This window comes from Penicillium verrucosum (assembly GCF_028828655.1).
Source record: "Penicillium verrucosum strain IBT 35672 chromosome Unknown utg000001l_segment0_segment0, whole genome shotgun sequence".
Taxonomy (NCBI): Eukaryota; Fungi; Ascomycota; class Eurotiomycetes; order Eurotiales; family Aspergillaceae; genus Penicillium; species Penicillium verrucosum.
In genome coordinates, this window is record NW_026643210.1 from 4,211,324 (window position 1) to 4,231,098 (window position 19,775).

Sequence of the window (19,775 nt, forward strand, 5' to 3'; positions counted from 1 at the left end):
CTTGAAAAAAAAAAAGTTTTCATTTTGTACTATTAGGTATTCATATGTCAATATATAACTATGGATATAGATATATACTCCCCTTCCTAATCAAATAACATGCCCAATATTGGAAAATGTAAGCAAAACTAAGCAAAACTAAGGCAAAGTAGATAGCTGTACGGAGTGGATACATAGAGGTATGTCCCTTGTACCCTAAAACTAGACCTTAAAAGGGTTGCTCTTTGTTTCCCACTAGATTTTAGTTGGGACGGAAAAAAAGTAAGGGCCGATCCCCCATACTCAACCAGCTTGGATTGCTCCTCAGTCTGTGCCCCTGGACCAGGTTAATATCGAAACTCTACAGGACTCCACCGGTGGATCTTCAGCAGCGGTCAAGCAGAGTTGTTGATAGTAAAGGAGATCAAGAACTGTCAGATGTTCGTATGTTGTATGTATGGTAGGAGAGGGTAGTGTCGAGGGGGGGCAAATCATAAGACTCATTGTGATTGATCCCTCGCACACCATCTGCAAAATGAGCATGACAGCAGAGGACCAATCTATTGACAGAAAAGACCGGTGGCGAGCTGCAAACTTGCCACCTGGAAAGTTGGCAGCCGATGTCCACACAAGATGACCGTTGGGCAGGAATGCGTGGCTTTGGGCACCTGCGCGAAGGCTCCGAGCCTCTGGTCCACTCACAGCCCGTCTGTGTCAGCTGGATCGCACAGATCGGAGATCATCCTGTCTCGTTTCTTTTTTTTTTCATGTTCGAGACCTCTGCAGTGGACGAGTTACAACATCGGAAAATCCTGCACGAGAACACGACATCTGACTGTGCAGGGGTAGGTTGAAGAAAAATAAGCAGGCACTAAGTCATGGGTCATTTGGGCATTCCTGGTCTATAACACTGGGGAATATAGAAAAGTAGATTGTAGCTGTTTTTAGATTTTGACTAGTCCATTGTAGAAGAACCTTGAAATAACTCTCGATAACTATTTACTTTGTAAGGTGGTAAATGGAAATCCCAAGGTTGAATCGAAGACTCCCGATGTCGGGTTGTAGTTTACCACGTGCCGGCGCTAGTCCATTTTAGGATATTGTCCCAAGGTTGAAAGCATCAGATTCCAAGCTCTGACCGACAACCTCAATAATGGTGTTCACCGTCATGACGCAGGTGCAAGCATGTCCGAACCCACCGAGTCGTCCGATCCCTTGAAGGTCTCCCGATTTACCTATCGACAATTGCAAGGGTTGCTACAGGGTTCCACAGCAACCCCTCTGCGTGTGGTTGCGCATATCGACCTGGATGCCTTCTATGCGCAATGTGAGATGGTCCGCCTGGGGACTCCACGGGATATACCGTTAGCAGTGCGACAATGGGATTCTTTAATTGCCATCAATTATGCAGCCCGACCCTTCGGAATCAGTCGATTGATCAATGTTGCGGAGGCCAGGAAACTTTGTCCAGACCTCGTCTTACAGCATGTCGCGACTTTTCGAGAGGGAGAGGGAGGGCGGTGGGCATATCGGGATGATTCATTTAGAAACATCAGCACGGACAAGGTGTCGCTAGATCCGTACCGGGCACAATCGCGAAAGATCCTCCAGACGATGAAGGAGGCGCTGGCCACATGGAGTGCTGATGACACGGATGTCGAAATCCAGAATACAAAACAAGGTCTCTCGGCTGTGTTGGAAAAAGCTAGTATTGATGAAGTATTCATTGATTTATCTCCATTGATATATAGGGCGCTTCTTCAGAGGTACCCGGAACTTCGGATTGCAACACAAGACGAGAACCGGGATGCAGAACTGCCTATACCGCCGACTACGGCCTTGCAGTGGGATACCGACTGCTTGGTGGACCTGGACCAGCACGAAACGGAGGAAGACGATCCAGACTGGGATGACGTTGTCATGTTGATAGGGTCTGAAATCGTACGATCAGTGCGGGACACAGTTTGGGAGAAGCTCAGCTACACCTGTTCGGCTGGGCTTGGGCGCAATAAAATGATCGCAAAACTAGGAAGTGCCTGCAACAAGCCCAACCTACAAACCGTTGTACGGAATCGAGCGGTGCAGAATTTCCTAAATGGATATAAATTTACTCAGATCAGAATGCTGGGTGGTAAACTCGGCGATCACATAACTGCCGCCTTTGGGACGGAGAAAGTCAGCGAGCTTCTTAATGTACCGCTTGAGCAATTACGCACTAAGCTGGCTGACCACACTGCAACCTGGCTTTACGGGATCATCCGCGGTGAGGACCGCAGCGAGGTGAATCCTCGAACCCAAATTAAATCCATGCTCTCCGCGAAGTCTTTCAGACCGAGCATCAACTCTCTTGGTCAAGCTGAGAAGTGGCTTCGTATCTTCGCAGCCGATATATATGGCCGGCTTGTGGAAGACGGCGTGCTTGAAAATAGACGTCGTCCGAAAGTGATTACGATGCACTATCGAACTGCGCAATCTCGTTCTCGCCAAATTCCAATCCCAGGCTCTAGCGCAATTGACGAGAACCTTCTCTACGATCTGGCCAATAATTTGCTTCGTCAGGTTGTGGCGGATGGACATGCATGGCCCTGTTCCAACCTGTCGCTGAGCGTGTCAAGCTTTGAAGACGGCGTGAGCAACAACAAGGCTATTGAAGGCTTCTTGATTCGCGGTGATCAAGCAAAAGCTTTGAGTCATTCTTCAAGACCCCGATATGCCGATAATCCCCCAGTGAACAACAAGCCCCAACTGAGAAAAGACGAAAGCTCGACGGGGACGGGGGCAAGATAATAAGTTTCTTTGGAAATCAATCATATGCTGAAGATACTGCCGCAGATGAGCCAGACAGCCTTCAAGAACCGGCCGAAATGGATTCCGAACTGAGCGGGATTCCCCGGTTCGTATGCCCACGGTGCTCGAAGTCAATGGTTGAGTATGAAAAGGAAGAACATGATGATTGGCACTTTGCCAAGGACCTCGCAAGCCAGGACAGAGAGGAGGCGAAGGATTCACAGCCGACACTTCCCACGAAAAGTAGTGCACGCGGGACAACTGCTCGTGGGAGAGGTGGGCGAGGTGGAGGGAGTCGGGGCAAGCCGGAAAAGGGGCAGATGCGACTTGCTTTCCAGTGACCTGGGAGCCTTATAATCTTATAACATGTTTTCACTTGGCTTATTATAGCTATACGATATACCCAATGTCCTGGATTAAAACCACACTACCGCCTGGTTGGGTCAACTACTATCGATTGTTCATAATTCTATATTGTTACTCGTTGTCAAAGTACATCGACCCCCGGAAACGCTAGTGACGTTCTTCCACGTTGTGAGTGCCCAGAAGTGCATCGAAAGTTAAGCTGGTATGTGTATTCAAATTGGGGACCCCGAGCAGAAGCATTTGACAATATTCAACATAGATTAGGCTCGAATGCCCAACAAAACGGGATATGTGGCTTTGGGCTGCTCTGTAAGAACATGGATAACGCCAAGCCTTATACACCCCACCCGAATACACCTGGGCAGTCAGAACGGCGGTTTTTGAGAAGAGAACCAAGGTTCCAACAGGATTAGCTAAGATTCTGGGGTAGCTCTGGAGAACTTCCAAGTTTAGGAGAACTGGGGAGTAAACAAGAGCGAGCATCTTGGCTGAAACGAAAATATGGTTGTTTCATCTAAATCTGCCCTTGAAGTGTAGTGACATCAGCCGCGGGGTCGATCACTCTGCTTTTCGTCAGCCCTTCAAGTCACACGATCCACGTTTCCATTTCTCTGTATTGAATGTGTACTCAGCCCAGTCTTGAATCTACATTCTCGATCTATCTACATATGTACATACTTATCTGGCTTCTCGTACTATTGGTAGCTGCCCCTCGGTGATATTGACTACCTAGGTAGAGCACAGCCCACCCGTCCTTTTCGCAAGCCCCACCAGCCACCAACTACCGAATTTAACCGTTGCCTTGAACTGAACCTTTGGCAGGCTTCTGCGTCAAAGTCTTGGATCTAAGAGTGTTCTCTTTCACATATATTTCCGACCGCAGATACGGCCGATCGACCACAAGGTCCAATGCGGTGATCACTCGCACAGGCCCACGATGTCCCGCCGAGCACCACCCCACGACTACGACGAAGATGAATTCTACGAAATGGAACGAGAGCGCGAGCGAGACCACAGACCGCGTCGCCGATATCGCGACTACGAGGAAGATGCTGAATATCGTCGCCTAAGGTCCGACCCTCTAGTGGAGGACATGGAGCGTATGCACATCCGAGAACGTCCCACGCGAGACTTCATGGAAGAGAGCTTTGTGCCGCCGCGAGGAAGAGATGATATGGTTCACATGCGGCCAAGAGAGGAGGTAGATATGGTCTCACCAGAGCGATATATGCCTCTAGACCGCGATGATCCCTACCCGCGGCCGGCTGAGTCCCGGCGTAGACCTCGTCCTCGTGAAGTAGACGAGGAAGACATGATTTTTGAGGAGCGAGAGAGACGCCGGGGTAGTCGGCGTCATCCGCGAGACGTTGACGAGGATTCGACTTTCGAGGAGAGAGGAAGACACGGGGATAGGAGGCATCGCCCTGAACGAGAGCGAGAAGTCGAAGATGATCTTTTTATCGACGAAAGTAAAATGCGTGGACTAAGAAGACGTCGTCCCGAACGAGAGCGAGAAGGCGAAGGCAGTGGTGTCTTCATCGAGGAAAGAGAAAGGCGCGGAGGTAGGAGGCGCCGCCCGGAGCTAGCATCCGAAGAGGATTTTCTGTCCGAGGAAAGACCAAGGGAAAGACGCAGTGGTAGGATGCGTCGTTCAGAGCCAGAATTTGAGGAGGATGGGGAGCTCCTTGTCGAACGGGAAAGACGCCGAGGCAGTAGGCGCCACCCTCGGGAATTTGAAGAGGACGATTTGGTCATTGAAGACAGAGAAATACATAGAGGAGGCAGGCGTCACCCGGAACGAAGGTCTGAGGACGATCTGCTCTACGATGAGAGAGAAAAACGCCACCGCAGGCGACGTCCAGACAGGGAATTTGAAGACAACCCCTTAGTTGAAGAGCGGGGGGAAATGGAGGAAGAAGACACCACCCAGAGCGGGAATTAGAGGAAGAGGAAATGCTCATTCGGCGGAAAGAAAGAGAAGGGCCTCCCTTACGTCGCGGATGGGACAGTGAGCTCGACATTCAATCGCGTGAAAGAAGATTGGAGTTCGAGGAAGAGCCATACCACCGACCACGGCCACGGCCTCCGCCTCCCCAAAGGGTCAAGGTGGAAGAGGATCTGCTTGACAATGCGCCTCCCGAGCGATGCCGAGGCCCAGTCGACTTTCCAGATCTAGAGTTTGAAGATGACATGGCCATCCGGCGAAAGGACAAGGGACCACGACCAGTCGACCGTGTTGATGAGGAGGAAATAGTTATACGCGGTCGTGAAAAACGGCGCAGTGTACCTTCGGAGGATCTCGAACGTGAATTAAGAGGTCTTCGGCGAGAGGGCAGAGGCCGGATTCCACGGGATGAAGAGCTTAGCGCGAGTTCGCAGTTTGACTCCAAGTCACGCACCAGAGACGTTGAAGAGGTTGAGGAAGAGATCAAGATTCGGAAGTCAAATGACAAACTCCCATCTCGCCAGCCCTCGATACATGTACCCCCAATCCACCAAGGCATGTTCACCCGTCATACGCACTTTGACCATGGTAAGACTGTTGTTAGTAGCCCAGAAAGAACATTCTTCTAACCGAACCAAGGCTATAAAGACGCTCATACCCCTCGTGTGCGGAGTCCGCAACCGCGGTCCCGAAGAGGTAGTCTTGATGAGATCGATATTCCACATCGGTGAGTAGGTGGATTCTCTTTTTTGCTGCACGCTAACATCCGGCCTAGAAGAATGCAAGGTGGACGAATGTCAGAGGAAAATATAGTCCTCAAACACCGTGACAGTGAAGAGTCTCTGACTCCGGAAGACTCAATATCTCCAACTAGCGGCCCAGCTGTTGATTTCAGCGACCCGTGGGAGCGAGAAACAAGATCTGCAACACGTCGTCGGCCGCCTAAGTCGCTGGAAGACGAGAGCGAGTCGGATTATAGTCTCGGAATAAGTGAGGCTCCTTCCATGCGCGAAGTGGAAAAGGATATAATGATTGAGAGCACGCGGGCAGTGAACAAGGGCCCTAGAAGCACGGACGACTGGTCTGTGGTGCATGCTCTATCTCCTGATGAAGCCATCGAGATGACCGGAGCTCTAGACGTTGTTGAGGTTAAACCCCGACATTCGTCAGTGGACAAAGCAGAAGTGGGACGAGTCGCTCAGCAGGTGACGGAGCCGGAGGCACGGAACGATCGGTGGACGGAAATTGCGAAGAGATTGGTAGTGAGGGAAGCTATTGAGCAGATGGGATTTGAGTACGAAGAGACAAGGACATGCTACTACATCTTCTCGTACCTTAAGCCGGTATGTACCATCTGAACAGACAGCTTTGTTGGATCCTGACCCGTTCGGCTCCAGGATGACATAGAGGACCTTGTCGAGTTGTCCGATGACATTCGAAGTGCTCGTCGCAGACGCATTCGTGACATCCAGCGGGAGCGGGCTTCTGTCCCTGATATCATACCCCATATGAGACCCCGTGTGGGAATGCCTCCGCGAACACGGATGATAGAGAAGCGCATGCAAGATATTCGAGATCGAGAATGGATGCATTCTCGGCGGTAATGTTACCTATGAATCTAATGTTTATGAACTATGAATTTATAACGTTTTTTTGCTGCGCCGAACTTGGAAAGTGCAACGAGACGTTCAGTCGGTACGTGTACCGTCCAATATCTTCCCCCGTCAGGTCCTTCCCCGACGGTGAATGCAATGAAGGCAACGTGCGGTCCCCATTTGAACGTATAAATAGTTAGAGATCAAAACAAACGATCTTCCCTCGTTAACACGCCGCCCACGTGTTTTGTGAACACATCACGGCGTTCACCGTCTTTCCGGACCAGCCCTACCTCAATATGTCAAACGCATCTCCATCCGGTAGTACACTCCCCTCTGGAAGTTCGTCGGAACTCCGTCGCTCTTCCACTGTGGTTCGAGTAAATGATGAGAATTTCAATATCCCGTCTCCCCAGCGGAAGATCTTCATGCGCCAGCTCAGAACAGCTCTAATAGAACAACAAGTCCCCTCCCCACTATGGGCTGTTCTCCATGTATGTGACATCGAGAGGCTTGAGATGATCCTCCAACTCGCCCACTTCTCACTGAAAATCATGGATAGCTTTGCTGAAGTGATTTGTACCCTTCCATTCAAATGGACGGTGACGCCATCTCCATCTCAGCAGTTGGAATCAGGATACGTGCCTTCTGCTTTCTGTCCGCGACCCCGTGCTCCCCCAGTTGCAATTTACGCCGCCAGACAACGAGATGGAAACAAGTGTGTCATTACAGGCACCCGTAAGATTTTCCAAACGAGTCCGATCTTTCCAGCTAGCGCATTCACCTCCAGCTTGAAGGATGATCCATTTGCTCCTAACATTTGGAGATTCGCCGATGTGTTCTGGGGAAAGAGCAGAACCGAAAGATGGAGACGGGCTGTTTTCAATGACCCAACTCAACCGGAGAAACCTGTCAATGATTGTACTAATCTCATCTGCCTTCGCAGAGACATCCGGTCTGCATGGTCAAGTGGTTTGTTCGCCCTGCGTCCCGTCTGGGTCTCGGAAGATAACACTGAAATGGAAATCGAGTTTTACTGGCAGCCGAAGCTAGACCACAACCTTTACGACCTGGTTGATTTGTCCAAGCAACCCATCTCTACCAAGAACGTCAACAGCGTGGATGGACTGGTCGTCTATGTAGGAACGCGAGGTGAACCATCCTATCATGCCATTGAGTCCGGCTACAAGTTCCGAATGACAACTGACGACCCCGTTGAGAGACCGCTTCCAAGTTTCGACTTGCTGGACATGCAGTGGCATTTCACTCGAATGGTCAGCTTGTGCGCTGCAGGCAGTTTCTTCGATGAGGATAGTGAGGATGAATCTGACGCCAAATCTGACATTACTACCCAACCGGAGCAGCCTTCCACCCCCATCCCGCGAAACGAGGACGTTCGGGCCTGGGTTGAATCATTCTTGGTCGGTTCCGGTTCCCAATCTGATTGCGATTCCCCTCCTGGCTCAGAATTCGTGGAGGATGTCGATGAATTGATGATTGGCCCTCTGCCAGGGTCCGGTACCCACCGTCCACGCAGTGATAGCGTGGGTTCGCATAGTTCGCAGAGTTCGCAGAGTTCCGAGAAGACAGTAACAGATTTGGGTTCGGCAGCTTCGGCAGCTTCGGCAGCTTCAGCAGGTGAGGAAAGTTCAACCAGCGTGGTTGATGTGATCTCCGGAACTGGTCATCTATCTATCGACTTCGAAGGCGACAGTTAAATCATGGGTTCAGGCCCTACACATTTCATGTACCAAAGCTCACAGACGACTTGATTTCCTGCTCGTATTTTCTATGCGAGAGGTGTATGATGTATTTCGAAACGCCTTTTCTAATTGAACATGTTGATTTGAATAACTATCGAATGATCGCAAACATACTCCGTAAATGACCTTAGAAATATGTAACTCCGAGATAACTATGGTTCGCGGATGCCTCATGTAGGCTACACCAAGAGATCAGCACTGTACGGAGTAGGCTTGTTTCAGACCTAGAACGCCACCTGCAAGCCACCAGGCACAATAACAAATAATCCCCTTAACTTCGCCACATCTTGAATCAATATGCAAAAAGACCTAGCCCGAGATGGAGTGTAATACTAACTACGAGGCGTCTGTAGGCCCCCTGCGGGAGATTACGTCGTACTGGTCTCGCTGCCCTTCCACTTGCGTGTGTTGTGGTGGATTTGTCTCAGCCATATGAGCCACAACATTATGACTCCAGGGCTTGCCTTGGCATTGTCCAGATGTGTACGGAGTAAGGTTTGGTGAACAGATGGTGATATTTAGTATTCTGTACTCCGTACGGGGTATTGGATTTTGGATTGCAAAATGGATCTCAATGATTCTTGGTATCATTAATGGACTATTGCATTCGCGTATTATATTAAGGTTCTGCACTCGGAGAACATAATAAGTGGGCAATTGAACCATATGCAGTTATATTGTAGATGTGTAATAGGAAGTCTTAAATCCTTCTCTTATAAGATAAATTGTATGCCAATTTGAAATAGAAATTTCAAGATGGGCATCTGTGCAGGATTGTACTTTGTATCGTTTTTACATTTTTACACCAAGTGGAGCATCTCCACTTGGGAGATGAGTGGGATGATTCCAAGGTTTATATTAGATGAGTCGAGAAAGGAAATAAACATTGGAAAAAGGGGAAAATCATCATTCTGTGTACGGAGTATGGAGTAGTTAGTTATGGAGTATGTTGTACAATGTTGTACTACACTATGTTGGTTGGTTAGTATAGTTATGTTGTATATTGTACCAGACTAGATTGAGATATGCAAACCATTAGTCCACACACAGTCGAGAGAGAAACGACAATTGTATTTAATAGCCGGTTAATCCCAGTTGTTTCATGACGACAGACTCCCTTCCATCCGGCAAATCACAGCGATCTCTTGTGTCGATCGTCGTTTTTGGCGGCTGGGCATTTGGGGGGTCGAGAGCTAGCATTCGGTGTACGGAGTACGGAGTACTCCGTATATTGTACTCCGTATATTTTACAATATCAATTCCCGGGGTGATACAATTCCCTGTGTTACCTCACGGTCTAGACACATTGTAGCAGGGAATTTACAAGTTGACAGGTGTCCATTTCATCATGATATATGGAATAGTCTTGGATAGCTCGTGCCATTGCCACAATGGAGATAGTCTGGAAGGTTCTTACAAGATACATAATGGAGGATATAAATAATTCCAAGTTGGAACATTCTTAGAGGAGTTTTCTCTCCACCCAATTACGTATGTCCACAATTACGCTAACTCGTTCTGTACTTTTTGTACTTTTTGTACTTTGTAATCCTGGTAATGCATTGGTGATCTCTCCGGTAACTGTTTCGGATATAATAAAGAAAGTGATACATAAATAGAAGTACGCTATTCCCTGCAGATATTAAGAGTCCTCCATATAACATACAACATACAACAACAATCGAAAAAGAAAAGAAAAAGAGGTATGAAGGGTGGAATGTGTGGTCCAACGATCTTTGGTTCTACCAGTCAAGGTCATTGCAGTGGAGAAAAAGCGCATTAGGAAAAAAGTCAATAAAATACTTCTTTACTGTATGAGACTGTGAGACTGTGAGACTGTATGTTGTAAGACGGTGTTATATCTGTTATACCCTATACACTGGGTATGTTGTATACACTGGATATAAAGATTAAAAGATGGCTTGTTATAGGCTACTTTGTATATAGGTACATGGATGTACCTTACAGAGATAACAACATTTGAATAGTTATATCCTTCAAAAGGGCCCAAAAACAATAGATCTCTACGGAGTACTAAATAAACTACAATATACTTGGAGATCCCAATTAAATTATTCTAAATCCCACAGTAAAATAGGAAAATCAGTATCCACCGGGTATGTCGGGAGACCTCGACATACTCCGACGAGGATAGTTGGTGTAGGATAACAAGAACAGGATAGCAAGGCCCGTGACTGTGGAGATCCCCCTTCTCCTCTCTCTCTCTCTCTCTTTCTCTCTCTCTCTCTCTCTCTTTTTCCTTCGTACATTCGACTTCGCCTTCTTCTCCCCCTTCATTTCATTTTTGTTTCTTTCTTTTCTTGTTATTTTGTTGCCTAGCCCTCGAGCCTTCCGAGTCATTGAGACAATGTGTCTTTGATACGGGAGCACCTACAACTTTTTCAGTGTTTAGTGGGGGGATCAACAACGATTGAGACGTTTCCGATCGACTGCCATTGATATATTAGATTCTTCCTTCCAGACACTATCGGACTCTGGTCCATAGGTGATCGACAATTCACATCGGTCGGCCCACAGTCAATTTCGATCTTCACTCTGCGCAAACTTCCTTCTTACCATCGGTACCCTCACGCTTGTCGGGATCTGGGTGGAAAATAAAAGACAACCACAAACCCTAAGAAAGGGCGATCGGGTTTGATAAAAAAGAATTATCGATCGAGCACAACCACCATGAGGGTCGCGGAGGTGGTGTCAGTTTTTGCTCTTTTGGCTCGGCCATTCGCGTCGGCCGCATCCAGCCTCACATACTGTGCTTCAATCAACACGGGGTCTTCCTTTAACGCAGGTAGGCGATCGCAAAGAAAATTAAAGACTTGGCCCTATCGCTGACTTCCCACAGTTTCCAACACCTATCAATCAAATGGAGCATGTCTAAAAACTTGCGCCGATTACGCCCTGGGTATCCTACAAGGAAAGAAGTGCTGGTGCTCGAATGTTGCTCCCTCTAAATCGTCGCAATCCTCTGACACCTCGGACTGCAATGATACATGCCCGGGTTATCCCGCAGACAGTTGTGGAAGTGCATCCAAAGGAGTGTTCGCCTATCTGGAAATTACAGGCAACGATGTGACTAGCACAGCCGGTGGTTCAACAACCTCAACTACTTCGTCATCGTCAAGCTCAACATCAAGCTCAACCTCAACTTCGGTAAGCCACCCCTTCTTTTTTACTTTTGGATATCTTTTGTTTTCGGATTCTTTTTGTTTTCTATTTTTGGACCGATAACCCTTCCTGTCAGCCTATGTAGCATGATTGGGTGCTCTACTCTTTCTTTGCTTGTGGCTCTAATATCCGGGATAGGAGAGTACGAGCGTTCAACCTGAAACAGTCACTGTGACTGCCTCGGGTCCTTCCATTTCATCCTCACAAACTGTATCTTCAGTATCACTGGTTTGATTAAATGGCACTTTTGGCTAACTTTTGATCCTAGTCAACTTCGTCGGATGAAACAACCAGTACCTCGTCTACTGTCTCTCTCCAAACTAACGCTGGTGGCCAAGTCAAGACAATCACTGTTGAGGGGTCAAGTGCAACTGCCGGCGCCGATTCCGGATCGGCGAACACTACCTCTACCAGCTCGAAATTGAGCGGAGGTTCCATCGCAGGCATTGTGATTGGTGTTCTTGGAGGACTCGCCCTGATTGGCGCCCTCATCTTCTTGATCGTTTTCTACCGCAAACGGGCTCGTGCCGTCAGCCCTATCCCAAGCCAGGAAATGGCCGATGACAGAACCAGTAGGGGATCGAGCTTCATGGGAGGTCTGTTCCCGCGGAACAATGGAGAAGGCGCTGCTGGAGGATCTATCCCCGCACGTTCCGGCACAACATTCACCGATCGACGAATGAAGACCAACACTGTCCTCTACCCCAACGGTGCTCGGGAGAGTAGTGTTTCGCTGCAGGACAACGAAGACTACTCGCGTCCTGTTCTTCGCGTAAGTTTAATCTTGAACTTTTGCATTATGGCCTACCACTCTTGCTAACTGCGTGATTTCTAGCTTACCAACCCTGATTAAATCTGGAATGACAATTTTATTTGACCGCCTTTTCTTTCTCACCTGTCGTCGGCACCTTTCAATCTCCATTAATATCACGCCACCCAAAAACAGCCCCATTATGATACCCACTTGTCGCTAGATTTCTTTCTCCATCTTCCCTTCTATTCTTATGGGTGCAGCTGTGGAGAATCCAGAATTAGCAACACATGAAGCCGGGCGGCCTCTCCTCCACCGCCAAGGAACCGTTCTGACGGTGCATGCATTGGCATTGGCCTGTCAGAATACACTAGAAGGATAACAGAAAATAAGAGCCCAAGCCCAGAATTGAAATCTATGGTTCATCCCCCGGACACTTGAGACGCCTTCATGAGCATCACAACACATACATTATCTATCCTGCATACATACCCGCCACATAGGTGACGATGCCAGCCCATGCCGATATGATCTGAAAGTATACTTACATTGCCGTCTTTGTGTGCATCTGACATTGCCGGCCTCTGGGCTCGTCGCTGCTTTGGCTTCTTTTATCTTTCTCTTGCTCTTATTTGTTCCAATATGCTTATTAGCTTTGCTTGTTTTCTATCCATTTGTCATGTACTACTCAGCCTCTTCTGTCGCCGCTCCCCGTCTTAATTGTTCGTGCATTTGCTATAGCTTTGATCTGAGGGGATACGTCCCCGACACTGTGCTTAGACTGCCTGATTCAATGGAACTATTCTACCCTCGGGATGAAGATTCACTGACCACTCCGTCCTGCTGCATGGGGTCATATATCTGTAGATTGGTCTGGTGGTATGTCTCATTGGTTATTCGCATCTGGCGAGACTTTCTTTTGGTCACCAAGGAGCTATATAGATGGCTTCACGGCAGATATAGTGTTCCCCACCACTTCGCCCTATTGCTAGTAGTACGAGCATAAATACCTATGGGCTTCAAGCCTGGCAGTCTGCAATCTTCCCAGTCATGTGTTGCAATTACATGATCTAATCCCTTCATTTCTTTGTTAATGACAATCTTCTCTCTATAAAACCCCCAATGACAAGATATGAAACAAACAAACCAATAAAAATCGACACAATTGACACAATCGACACACCAGCTTAAAGTCTAGCATCGAAGAACACCCAAGAAGATCACCATGAGCCGGTCCATCTCATCATAATCAACGTTTCCTTGCCAGGCCACAAAGACGCGTCAAGCTCTCCTTGACCTGACGTACCCTATCATTCATCCAGGGGGCAATACTGACATTTCGAGCATTTTTGTATTAACGTGAATGCATCTGTGCCTTTGTCCATGTCGTTATATGATCCATACAGACATCTTCCAAGATCTCCGAAAACAGGGCTCTCCTTTCAGAGTCAACCTCTTTCCTGACCACACGCAAAAGACGTGGCAAGGCGTTCCCTAACAGGCCTGTCTGTGTTGTCAAGATCGGTACCTTCTCCTTCTCGTGTCTTTTCTTCTTCCTCTGACAACTCAAGACCTCTGATGTCGATAAGAGCGTACATCGAAGGATAGCTAACCTATTCGGGACAGATATATTGAGCCTTTTTATGTTTGGTGACGTTTGACGTTATTAAGTCTATTGAAGTAGTCCAGTCGTGTGCTCTTGTGACATGTGTATGTATGTTGTATGTTGGTATAATTGTGGTTGTAAACGGCGGACCTGTGAATTACTGTATCCGGTTAGTTTTGCCTTTTTGGGTTTAGCGCCCCAATACGCTGTCACGTAACCTACCTTCAATGCCGCCGACATAAAAGACCCGTCTTCGCTGCTCCTCTTCCCTTTCTCTCACTTTTCCATTATTCTGCCTCTCTATCTTGCACTCATCGCCGCCCCCTTTCTTTTACTCTAGCCCCCACCGACTACTGCACATTTGCTTTCAGCCCGACGCACTGCCCCTTTCATTTTTACCGGAGATGCCGCTCGATCCGACTCCCTGGTCATTCTGACCAGCGTGGGCTGCAATGCTATCCAGTCGCTTAAGAGTAGAAACACTAGGGTGATCCAGCCATCTACCGCATCGCATGATTGTATATCAATACCCCATTTTCTAATAAAGTCTACAATTCTATCTAGATCGCTTATTTTCTACTAGTAAGGCCTTCCCGTTAAGTCTCTATTATTTCGCTGACCCCCCTTATTGCGAAGTCTCCTCGATACTACATACTCCGCTTTATCCGCCCTATCTTAGGCCCCTACCTAAGGTTACATTATATAGCCCCTAGCGTCGTAGATCTACTCTCGGCCGCTTGTTCGTAAGTGCCTAGATATTCCATCTATCGTTATCGTCGGCCTCTCCGGTCTCTCCGTACCTAATCGGTGAACCTCGAAAGTATACTACGGTAATACGAACTAATAGCAAAAATACCGCGTACTCGCCTAACCTCGGTCGATACTATATTATACGGCCAATACTAGATTATAACCGCGAGAACAATACCACGATCGTACCGTTACCTACCGAATAGAGAACGGACTAACGACTAGTATAGACATACGTCGCAAAGATTATTAGCGAGGGTAGTAGGAATTATTGCCGGTAAACTATAGCCCGTGGTTGTGAAATTGGTATTGTCCCGCCTCTTAGATACAGTGGCCTGGATTGTAGGAGCTGGTTAGGATTTTTGCGTTAGGTAGAAGGGGGATTCCGCCTTACAGCCGACCTTCGTCTATAAAGAGGCTACAATCCCACTTAAATAGCAAAGCTATAATTTAAAACCACTTCAAATTCCCCTATCCCTGCCATTTCCCCTATTTTATAACTACCTACAACCACCACATCTTGAAGAATTTCTCAGCCGTCTCTTCCACACAATATTTCAAACGCTAGTTTTCGCCTATAATCCTTTCATTTATGGAATCATTTCTAGGACAAAGCCCAGCCTCTGCGAGATTCTTTCGATATTTGCCGCTACCTAAGTCCTATCTCGATGACTACCACCCTGCCTCCCTCTAATCCTATCGACCCCGTCTCCAAGAGTCAAAAAAGTCATTCTTACAAACCTAGCCGTCATCCCCTTCCTACCCGCCCGCCGTCGGGGGTTTACTTAGATAACGGCCTACACTCGGACGCTCAAACCACTCGACACGAGCCCAAGTGGGCCGCTTCACCAGCCCTCACGCTAAGACCTTTTACAATTATAGGACCTACGGAGCACCGAAGATATCGATTCTACTACAATACACGATAATGTTTGTCTGGGTGCTGAGCATCGATCCCCCGGTTTTGGATCGAGCGACTTGGACCCTGCCGGTATTGCTGGTTAGCACCACCCTCAAGCTGCCGATCCTAGAAACACTACCCAGACTATAGACCTTCCAGGCATTAAAGCCAACGATCTCGCAACCCTAAACGATCATGACTGCCCTGATTTTGAGCATATCCAATCAACGGAGAATATTACTAGTATCGCAACATATCAGATCGAATGTCCCTCGAATTGCTCTCGCTTTTCGAATCAAGATCTATGTTTCCAACGCAGACGACAAAATGCAAAGGAGACCGTGGATCATGATCGCCAGTCCCTCAAAGTAAAGAAATGTTCATGTACAGGGAAGAGAAATGCAAAAGATTGTTCCTATCGGTCCACTAGAGGGCCTAGACGTGGAAAGAGCGCTTCATGTCCTGCCGTTCGTGCCCAATTCTCGGCCCTTTCAGTTGAAGACCGGCTACAGTTCCTATCTTGGCTATTTGAGGATGCTCTATCACACTGCGTTTCTACGCGTACCAACACAGATGCCGCCTCTATATCAGGATCCATTCAAGACGTGGACATCCTACGACTATCCAAGTTCAAACACCGAACTAGTTGATGTGCAACCTACTCGTACGAGGAAAGGCCTACCGTGGTCCGTGAAAGAATGTCATTTATTGGTGAAGCTCAGGGAAGAACAGAATCTCGCGTAGTCCGAGGTGACGCAACTTTTTGCACTGAAATTCCCTAGAAGGAGCAAAGGGTCCATACAGGTGTACTGGAGCACGACGCTCAAGAAACAGCGTTGATCTTTGGTAGATACCACGTAGAGAATGCCATATTTATTAACTATACCCTGGCATATTAAAATATACGTCAGCACTAGTTAAGTTCTTAGTCTACCACCGTATATCGCGGATTGCTATTTCTTCGTTGGGAAAAAAATTCCTCACGTATTTCCAATATCCTTTAGAAGCAGGCAGCCACCCTCGTGAACCATACATAACATGAGACGTAATGCATTGACAGGGTATTGATTTCCTCAAACCAATAGGAAAAAAGAAATTGGGGCCGATGGGATAGTCACTCACATCAAAATCGGCCTTCCTCACCATCAATTGAAGTAAATACCCCATGGATTATACCAGCCGCATTATGTGCCTAATTTTCTCAAGTTCTCCACTGCCCAACTTCTATGAAAACGATCCTTAGTATTACACGTGATCGTCGGATGAATAATAATCCGCGAATAATCCTGGCCAGTCTCAACTTCAAAACCGTTTCTTCCTTGCTATGCGGGCAATAAGTCAATAAGTCGTCCCTCCCTTTGAACGACAACAAAACAGCAGCGTATACAGCATACCCAGACACCTCGCCTTCACGTTTGGCTGAAAGGATACCAGGAGAGGGTAGGCTCTTAACAATGGACGATTACCAGACACTCGTCGTGGCTCAATTCTTTGAGCCACTGCCAAACCTCTCCCAGATATCGTGTCACCAGTTCGTCTTGCACCATATTGCCCCGATCATTTTCCCCAACGCTACCGGCAAGGTAAACGTTCAGCCCAGCCCTTTCCAGGGAAGCATGAGCTATACCGCTATATTACATACTCACTCCACGCACGCCGATCATCGCGTTGTCGTCCAGTTCCGAAGCGACAAGCAAGACCTCTTTGGAGTCACAGAAGCTAGCCGCATTCATGGACCTATTGTACCCTTGGTAACATACCAGGGCATGTACGAAGGGCTGTTTGTGTATACATCGCCTTTTGCAGAAGGGACGCCGTATATCAGTGTCTTGATGTCTTCTCAGGACTATAAACTGCCGCTCCAGAAGAAGATGGTGACTGTCCTAGACCTTGCAGACCTCGTTACTCGGGGAGCTAGAGCGAACACTACTATATCCGACACTACTATATCTGACCTCACCTCTACTCTTGAAAATATCCGTCATAAGGTTAATACCTACGTTTTCCGAAGCACAACTATCAGAAACAGCATTTCTGCTTGCATCAACAAACTCCTACCACAGTTGCGCGATCTCGCCACCCTCCCAGTTACCCTTACCCACCAGGATCTCGCTCCATTCAATTACCTTATCGACGACTCCACAGGCCGGATTCAAGCTGTACTAGACTGGGATGGTGCTCTATACCTCCCAGTTGGGTCAAATTTCTATTTTCTGGATAGTCTTTTCGGGTTCATGACCCCAAGTGGTTGGCAAGACACTGAGGATCGTCAGGAACTCGAGGGGGCGTTTTACAATCGGGCTCTGGTTAGTCTTGCTTCCCAGGGAGTTGTGGGAATAACAAAAGAACAACTGGAGTCGCAGAAAGCGATCGGGATGTTGCTGTACGGTGTTGAGCGGCTCCTCAAGTTCAAAGACGAACGAGCCGAGCACTATCTAGATGGATATCTTCAGGGGTTATCTTTCATGACGTATTAGCTTAGTATCTGGACGAGGCCTGTATGCGTGGGAGTTAGACTATTTTCGAAAGGATATTGAGAGCTATGCCAGCTTCCTAGGAAATAGGAAAATAGAAAACAAGGAATAATTACCCCAGACATCTCACAATGTCATTTTGTTAGCTTTTCAGTATGGTTGGATATGTGCTTAATTTCTAGTCATGTGGATGTACATAGCTAAACGAATGCACAAGGGTCCTGGCAAGATATATAACCTCAGGAAGAGGGGGAGAATATTGTTCATGATTTGCAAATTCAAGTCTCTTCATCAGCATCCAACTGCGGCATAACCTTGACTTCATGCTCCGTATAGGGCTTCGAGTCCGTAAACACTTTGTGATTGCCAGTGTTCATAGGGGCACAAACGTTGTTTCCTTTGCACTCAACAACCCCATGCTCATTGACATGGAAGCTCCACCCAGTGATGACAGGTTCACTCGTTTCAATCTCTTGTTCGGAGATAAGGCGAAGAGGGACACTGATGGTGCCGCGTCCACTGGGATGTGTAAACTCAATGAAGTCTTCCCTGTCTGCAGGGCTCGGGATGATTGAGATCCGTTTCTCTAGGTTGTGAGCTTTGAGAAACCCGGCAAGGTCTGAAGCGAAAGCTGCGTTGATACGAGTTGCCTCGCCGCTGGCATTGTACTCAAACGCCTGGAACAGTCCGTTTTGGTTGAGGAACCACGAGTTCGGCGCGATCTTGTCCATGTCTATGCTCGAAAGAGCCTTTGGGACGCAGATATCAGATTCTCGGGATTGAACCTCGTGGAACATCACAGTTCCGTCTTGGAGTGCGTCGTGGCGATGGAGAAGCCCGGCTCCTAGCTTCTTATGCATGCTGTGCCTGACAAATATGTCGGCGATCGCTATCAAGGTCGCCTTGTCCACCTCTTTTTCCTGTTCTTCGAAGGTTTGGATTGTATTGAACGAGAGGGCATCCAAGAAGGCACTCTCTACTGCAACCGCCATTCTATTGGCAGGTCTCACTGTATTATCATTGGTATTAGCGATTACTGCCTGTACGATGGTGGAGAATCTAGGTGTGCTTGGCTGATAATGAGCAGAATATGAGATACCTTCTCGTGATATAGAGATATGAAGCCCACAACAAGCGGGGATGATCAGTATGCTTTCGATGAAACTTGTGCTGGGTAACTAATCTGGTCCGGGAGAGAATGGAACAAAGAGAATTGGAAGGAATGTCTGTATTTATATGAGAAATGGTTCGAGCAACAGCTAGGCCAGATATCGAGTAAGCGGGGAACCTTGTCATCTAGGGCGTGCTCAAGACAGAAGAGAATAGGAGCAAGTCCTGATTTACAGCGGCTAACAATCCATCACTATCGCAAAGATCCACTCCAGCTGAAAAATATTTGAGCCGCAACCACCTCTTCCTGGCCTAAAAGCTTCTAATCTTGGTTTCATGCTGACGTGGCCTGCAGCACGCGGTTTTGCAATGACAAATATGTATGTAAGCACGAACGGGTCACCGGAAAGGGGGCTGGCGGCTAAATACTGACTGCCATTGGCCATAGAACGGACTAGCCACCCACTCACACCGCAGTATTTTATCAAACCTCAAAAAGTATGTGTCGTTATACTTCAAAATGCGGGGTTTGGTGTTACACCATATAAAGAGCTATACCAAATCC

General features: G+C 47.7%; 6 protein-coding genes across 6 annotated transcripts; 5 read left to right on the plus strand and 1 right to left on the minus strand.

Moving 5' to 3' along the window:
* Positions 1-1,164: 1,164 nt before the first annotated feature.
* N7516_001578 (DNA-directed DNA polymerase eta) lies at positions 1,165-3,107 on the plus strand (the record flags this gene model as incomplete). Its single annotated transcript, XM_057214300.1, has 2 exons — positions 1,165-2,647; positions 2,812-3,107. 2 exons carry the CDS (start codon positions 1,165-1,167, stop codon positions 3,105-3,107), a joined length of 1,779 nt encoding a protein of 592 aa, XP_057076183.1.
* A 962-nt stretch (positions 3,108-4,069) lies between these two features.
* On the plus strand, positions 4,070-6,681 carry N7516_001579 (uncharacterized protein; the record flags this gene model as incomplete). Its single annotated transcript, XM_057214301.1, has 5 exons — positions 4,070-4,988; positions 5,063-5,665; positions 5,717-5,804; positions 5,853-6,420; positions 6,475-6,681. 5 exons carry the CDS (start codon positions 4,070-4,072, stop codon positions 6,679-6,681), a joined length of 2,385 nt encoding a protein of 794 aa, XP_057076184.1.
* Positions 6,682-6,971: 290 nt separating this feature from the next.
* Positions 6,972-8,390, plus strand: N7516_001580 (HNH endonuclease signature motif containing protein; the record flags this gene model as incomplete). The annotated part of the gene is made up of 1 exon (XM_057214302.1): positions 6,972-8,390. One exon carries the CDS (start codon positions 6,972-6,974, stop codon positions 8,388-8,390), a length of 1,419 nt encoding a protein of 472 aa, XP_057076185.1.
* Positions 8,391-11,126: 2,736 nt separating this feature from the next.
* N7516_001581 (uncharacterized protein) lies at positions 11,127-12,471 on the plus strand (the record flags this gene model as incomplete). Its single annotated transcript, XM_057214303.1, has 4 exons — positions 11,127-11,241; positions 11,296-11,603; positions 11,887-12,390; positions 12,454-12,471. 4 exons carry the CDS (start codon positions 11,127-11,129, stop codon positions 12,469-12,471), a joined length of 945 nt encoding a protein of 314 aa, XP_057076186.1.
* A 4,609-nt stretch (positions 12,472-17,080) lies between these two features.
* On the plus strand, positions 17,081-18,103 carry N7516_001582 (uncharacterized protein; the record flags this gene model as incomplete). The annotated part of the gene is made up of 1 exon (XM_057214304.1): positions 17,081-18,103. The coding sequence occupies one exon, from the start codon at positions 17,081-17,083 to the stop codon at positions 18,101-18,103; it is 1,023 nt and encodes a 340-aa protein (XP_057076187.1).
* Positions 18,104-18,378: 275 nt separating this feature from the next.
* N7516_001583 (uncharacterized protein) lies at positions 18,379-19,092 on the minus strand (the record flags this gene model as incomplete). Its single annotated transcript, XM_057214305.1, has 1 exon — positions 18,379-19,092. The coding sequence occupies one exon, from the start codon at positions 19,090-19,092 to the stop codon at positions 18,379-18,381; it is 714 nt and encodes a 237-aa protein (XP_057076188.1).
* Positions 19,093-19,775: the final 683 nt, after the last annotated feature.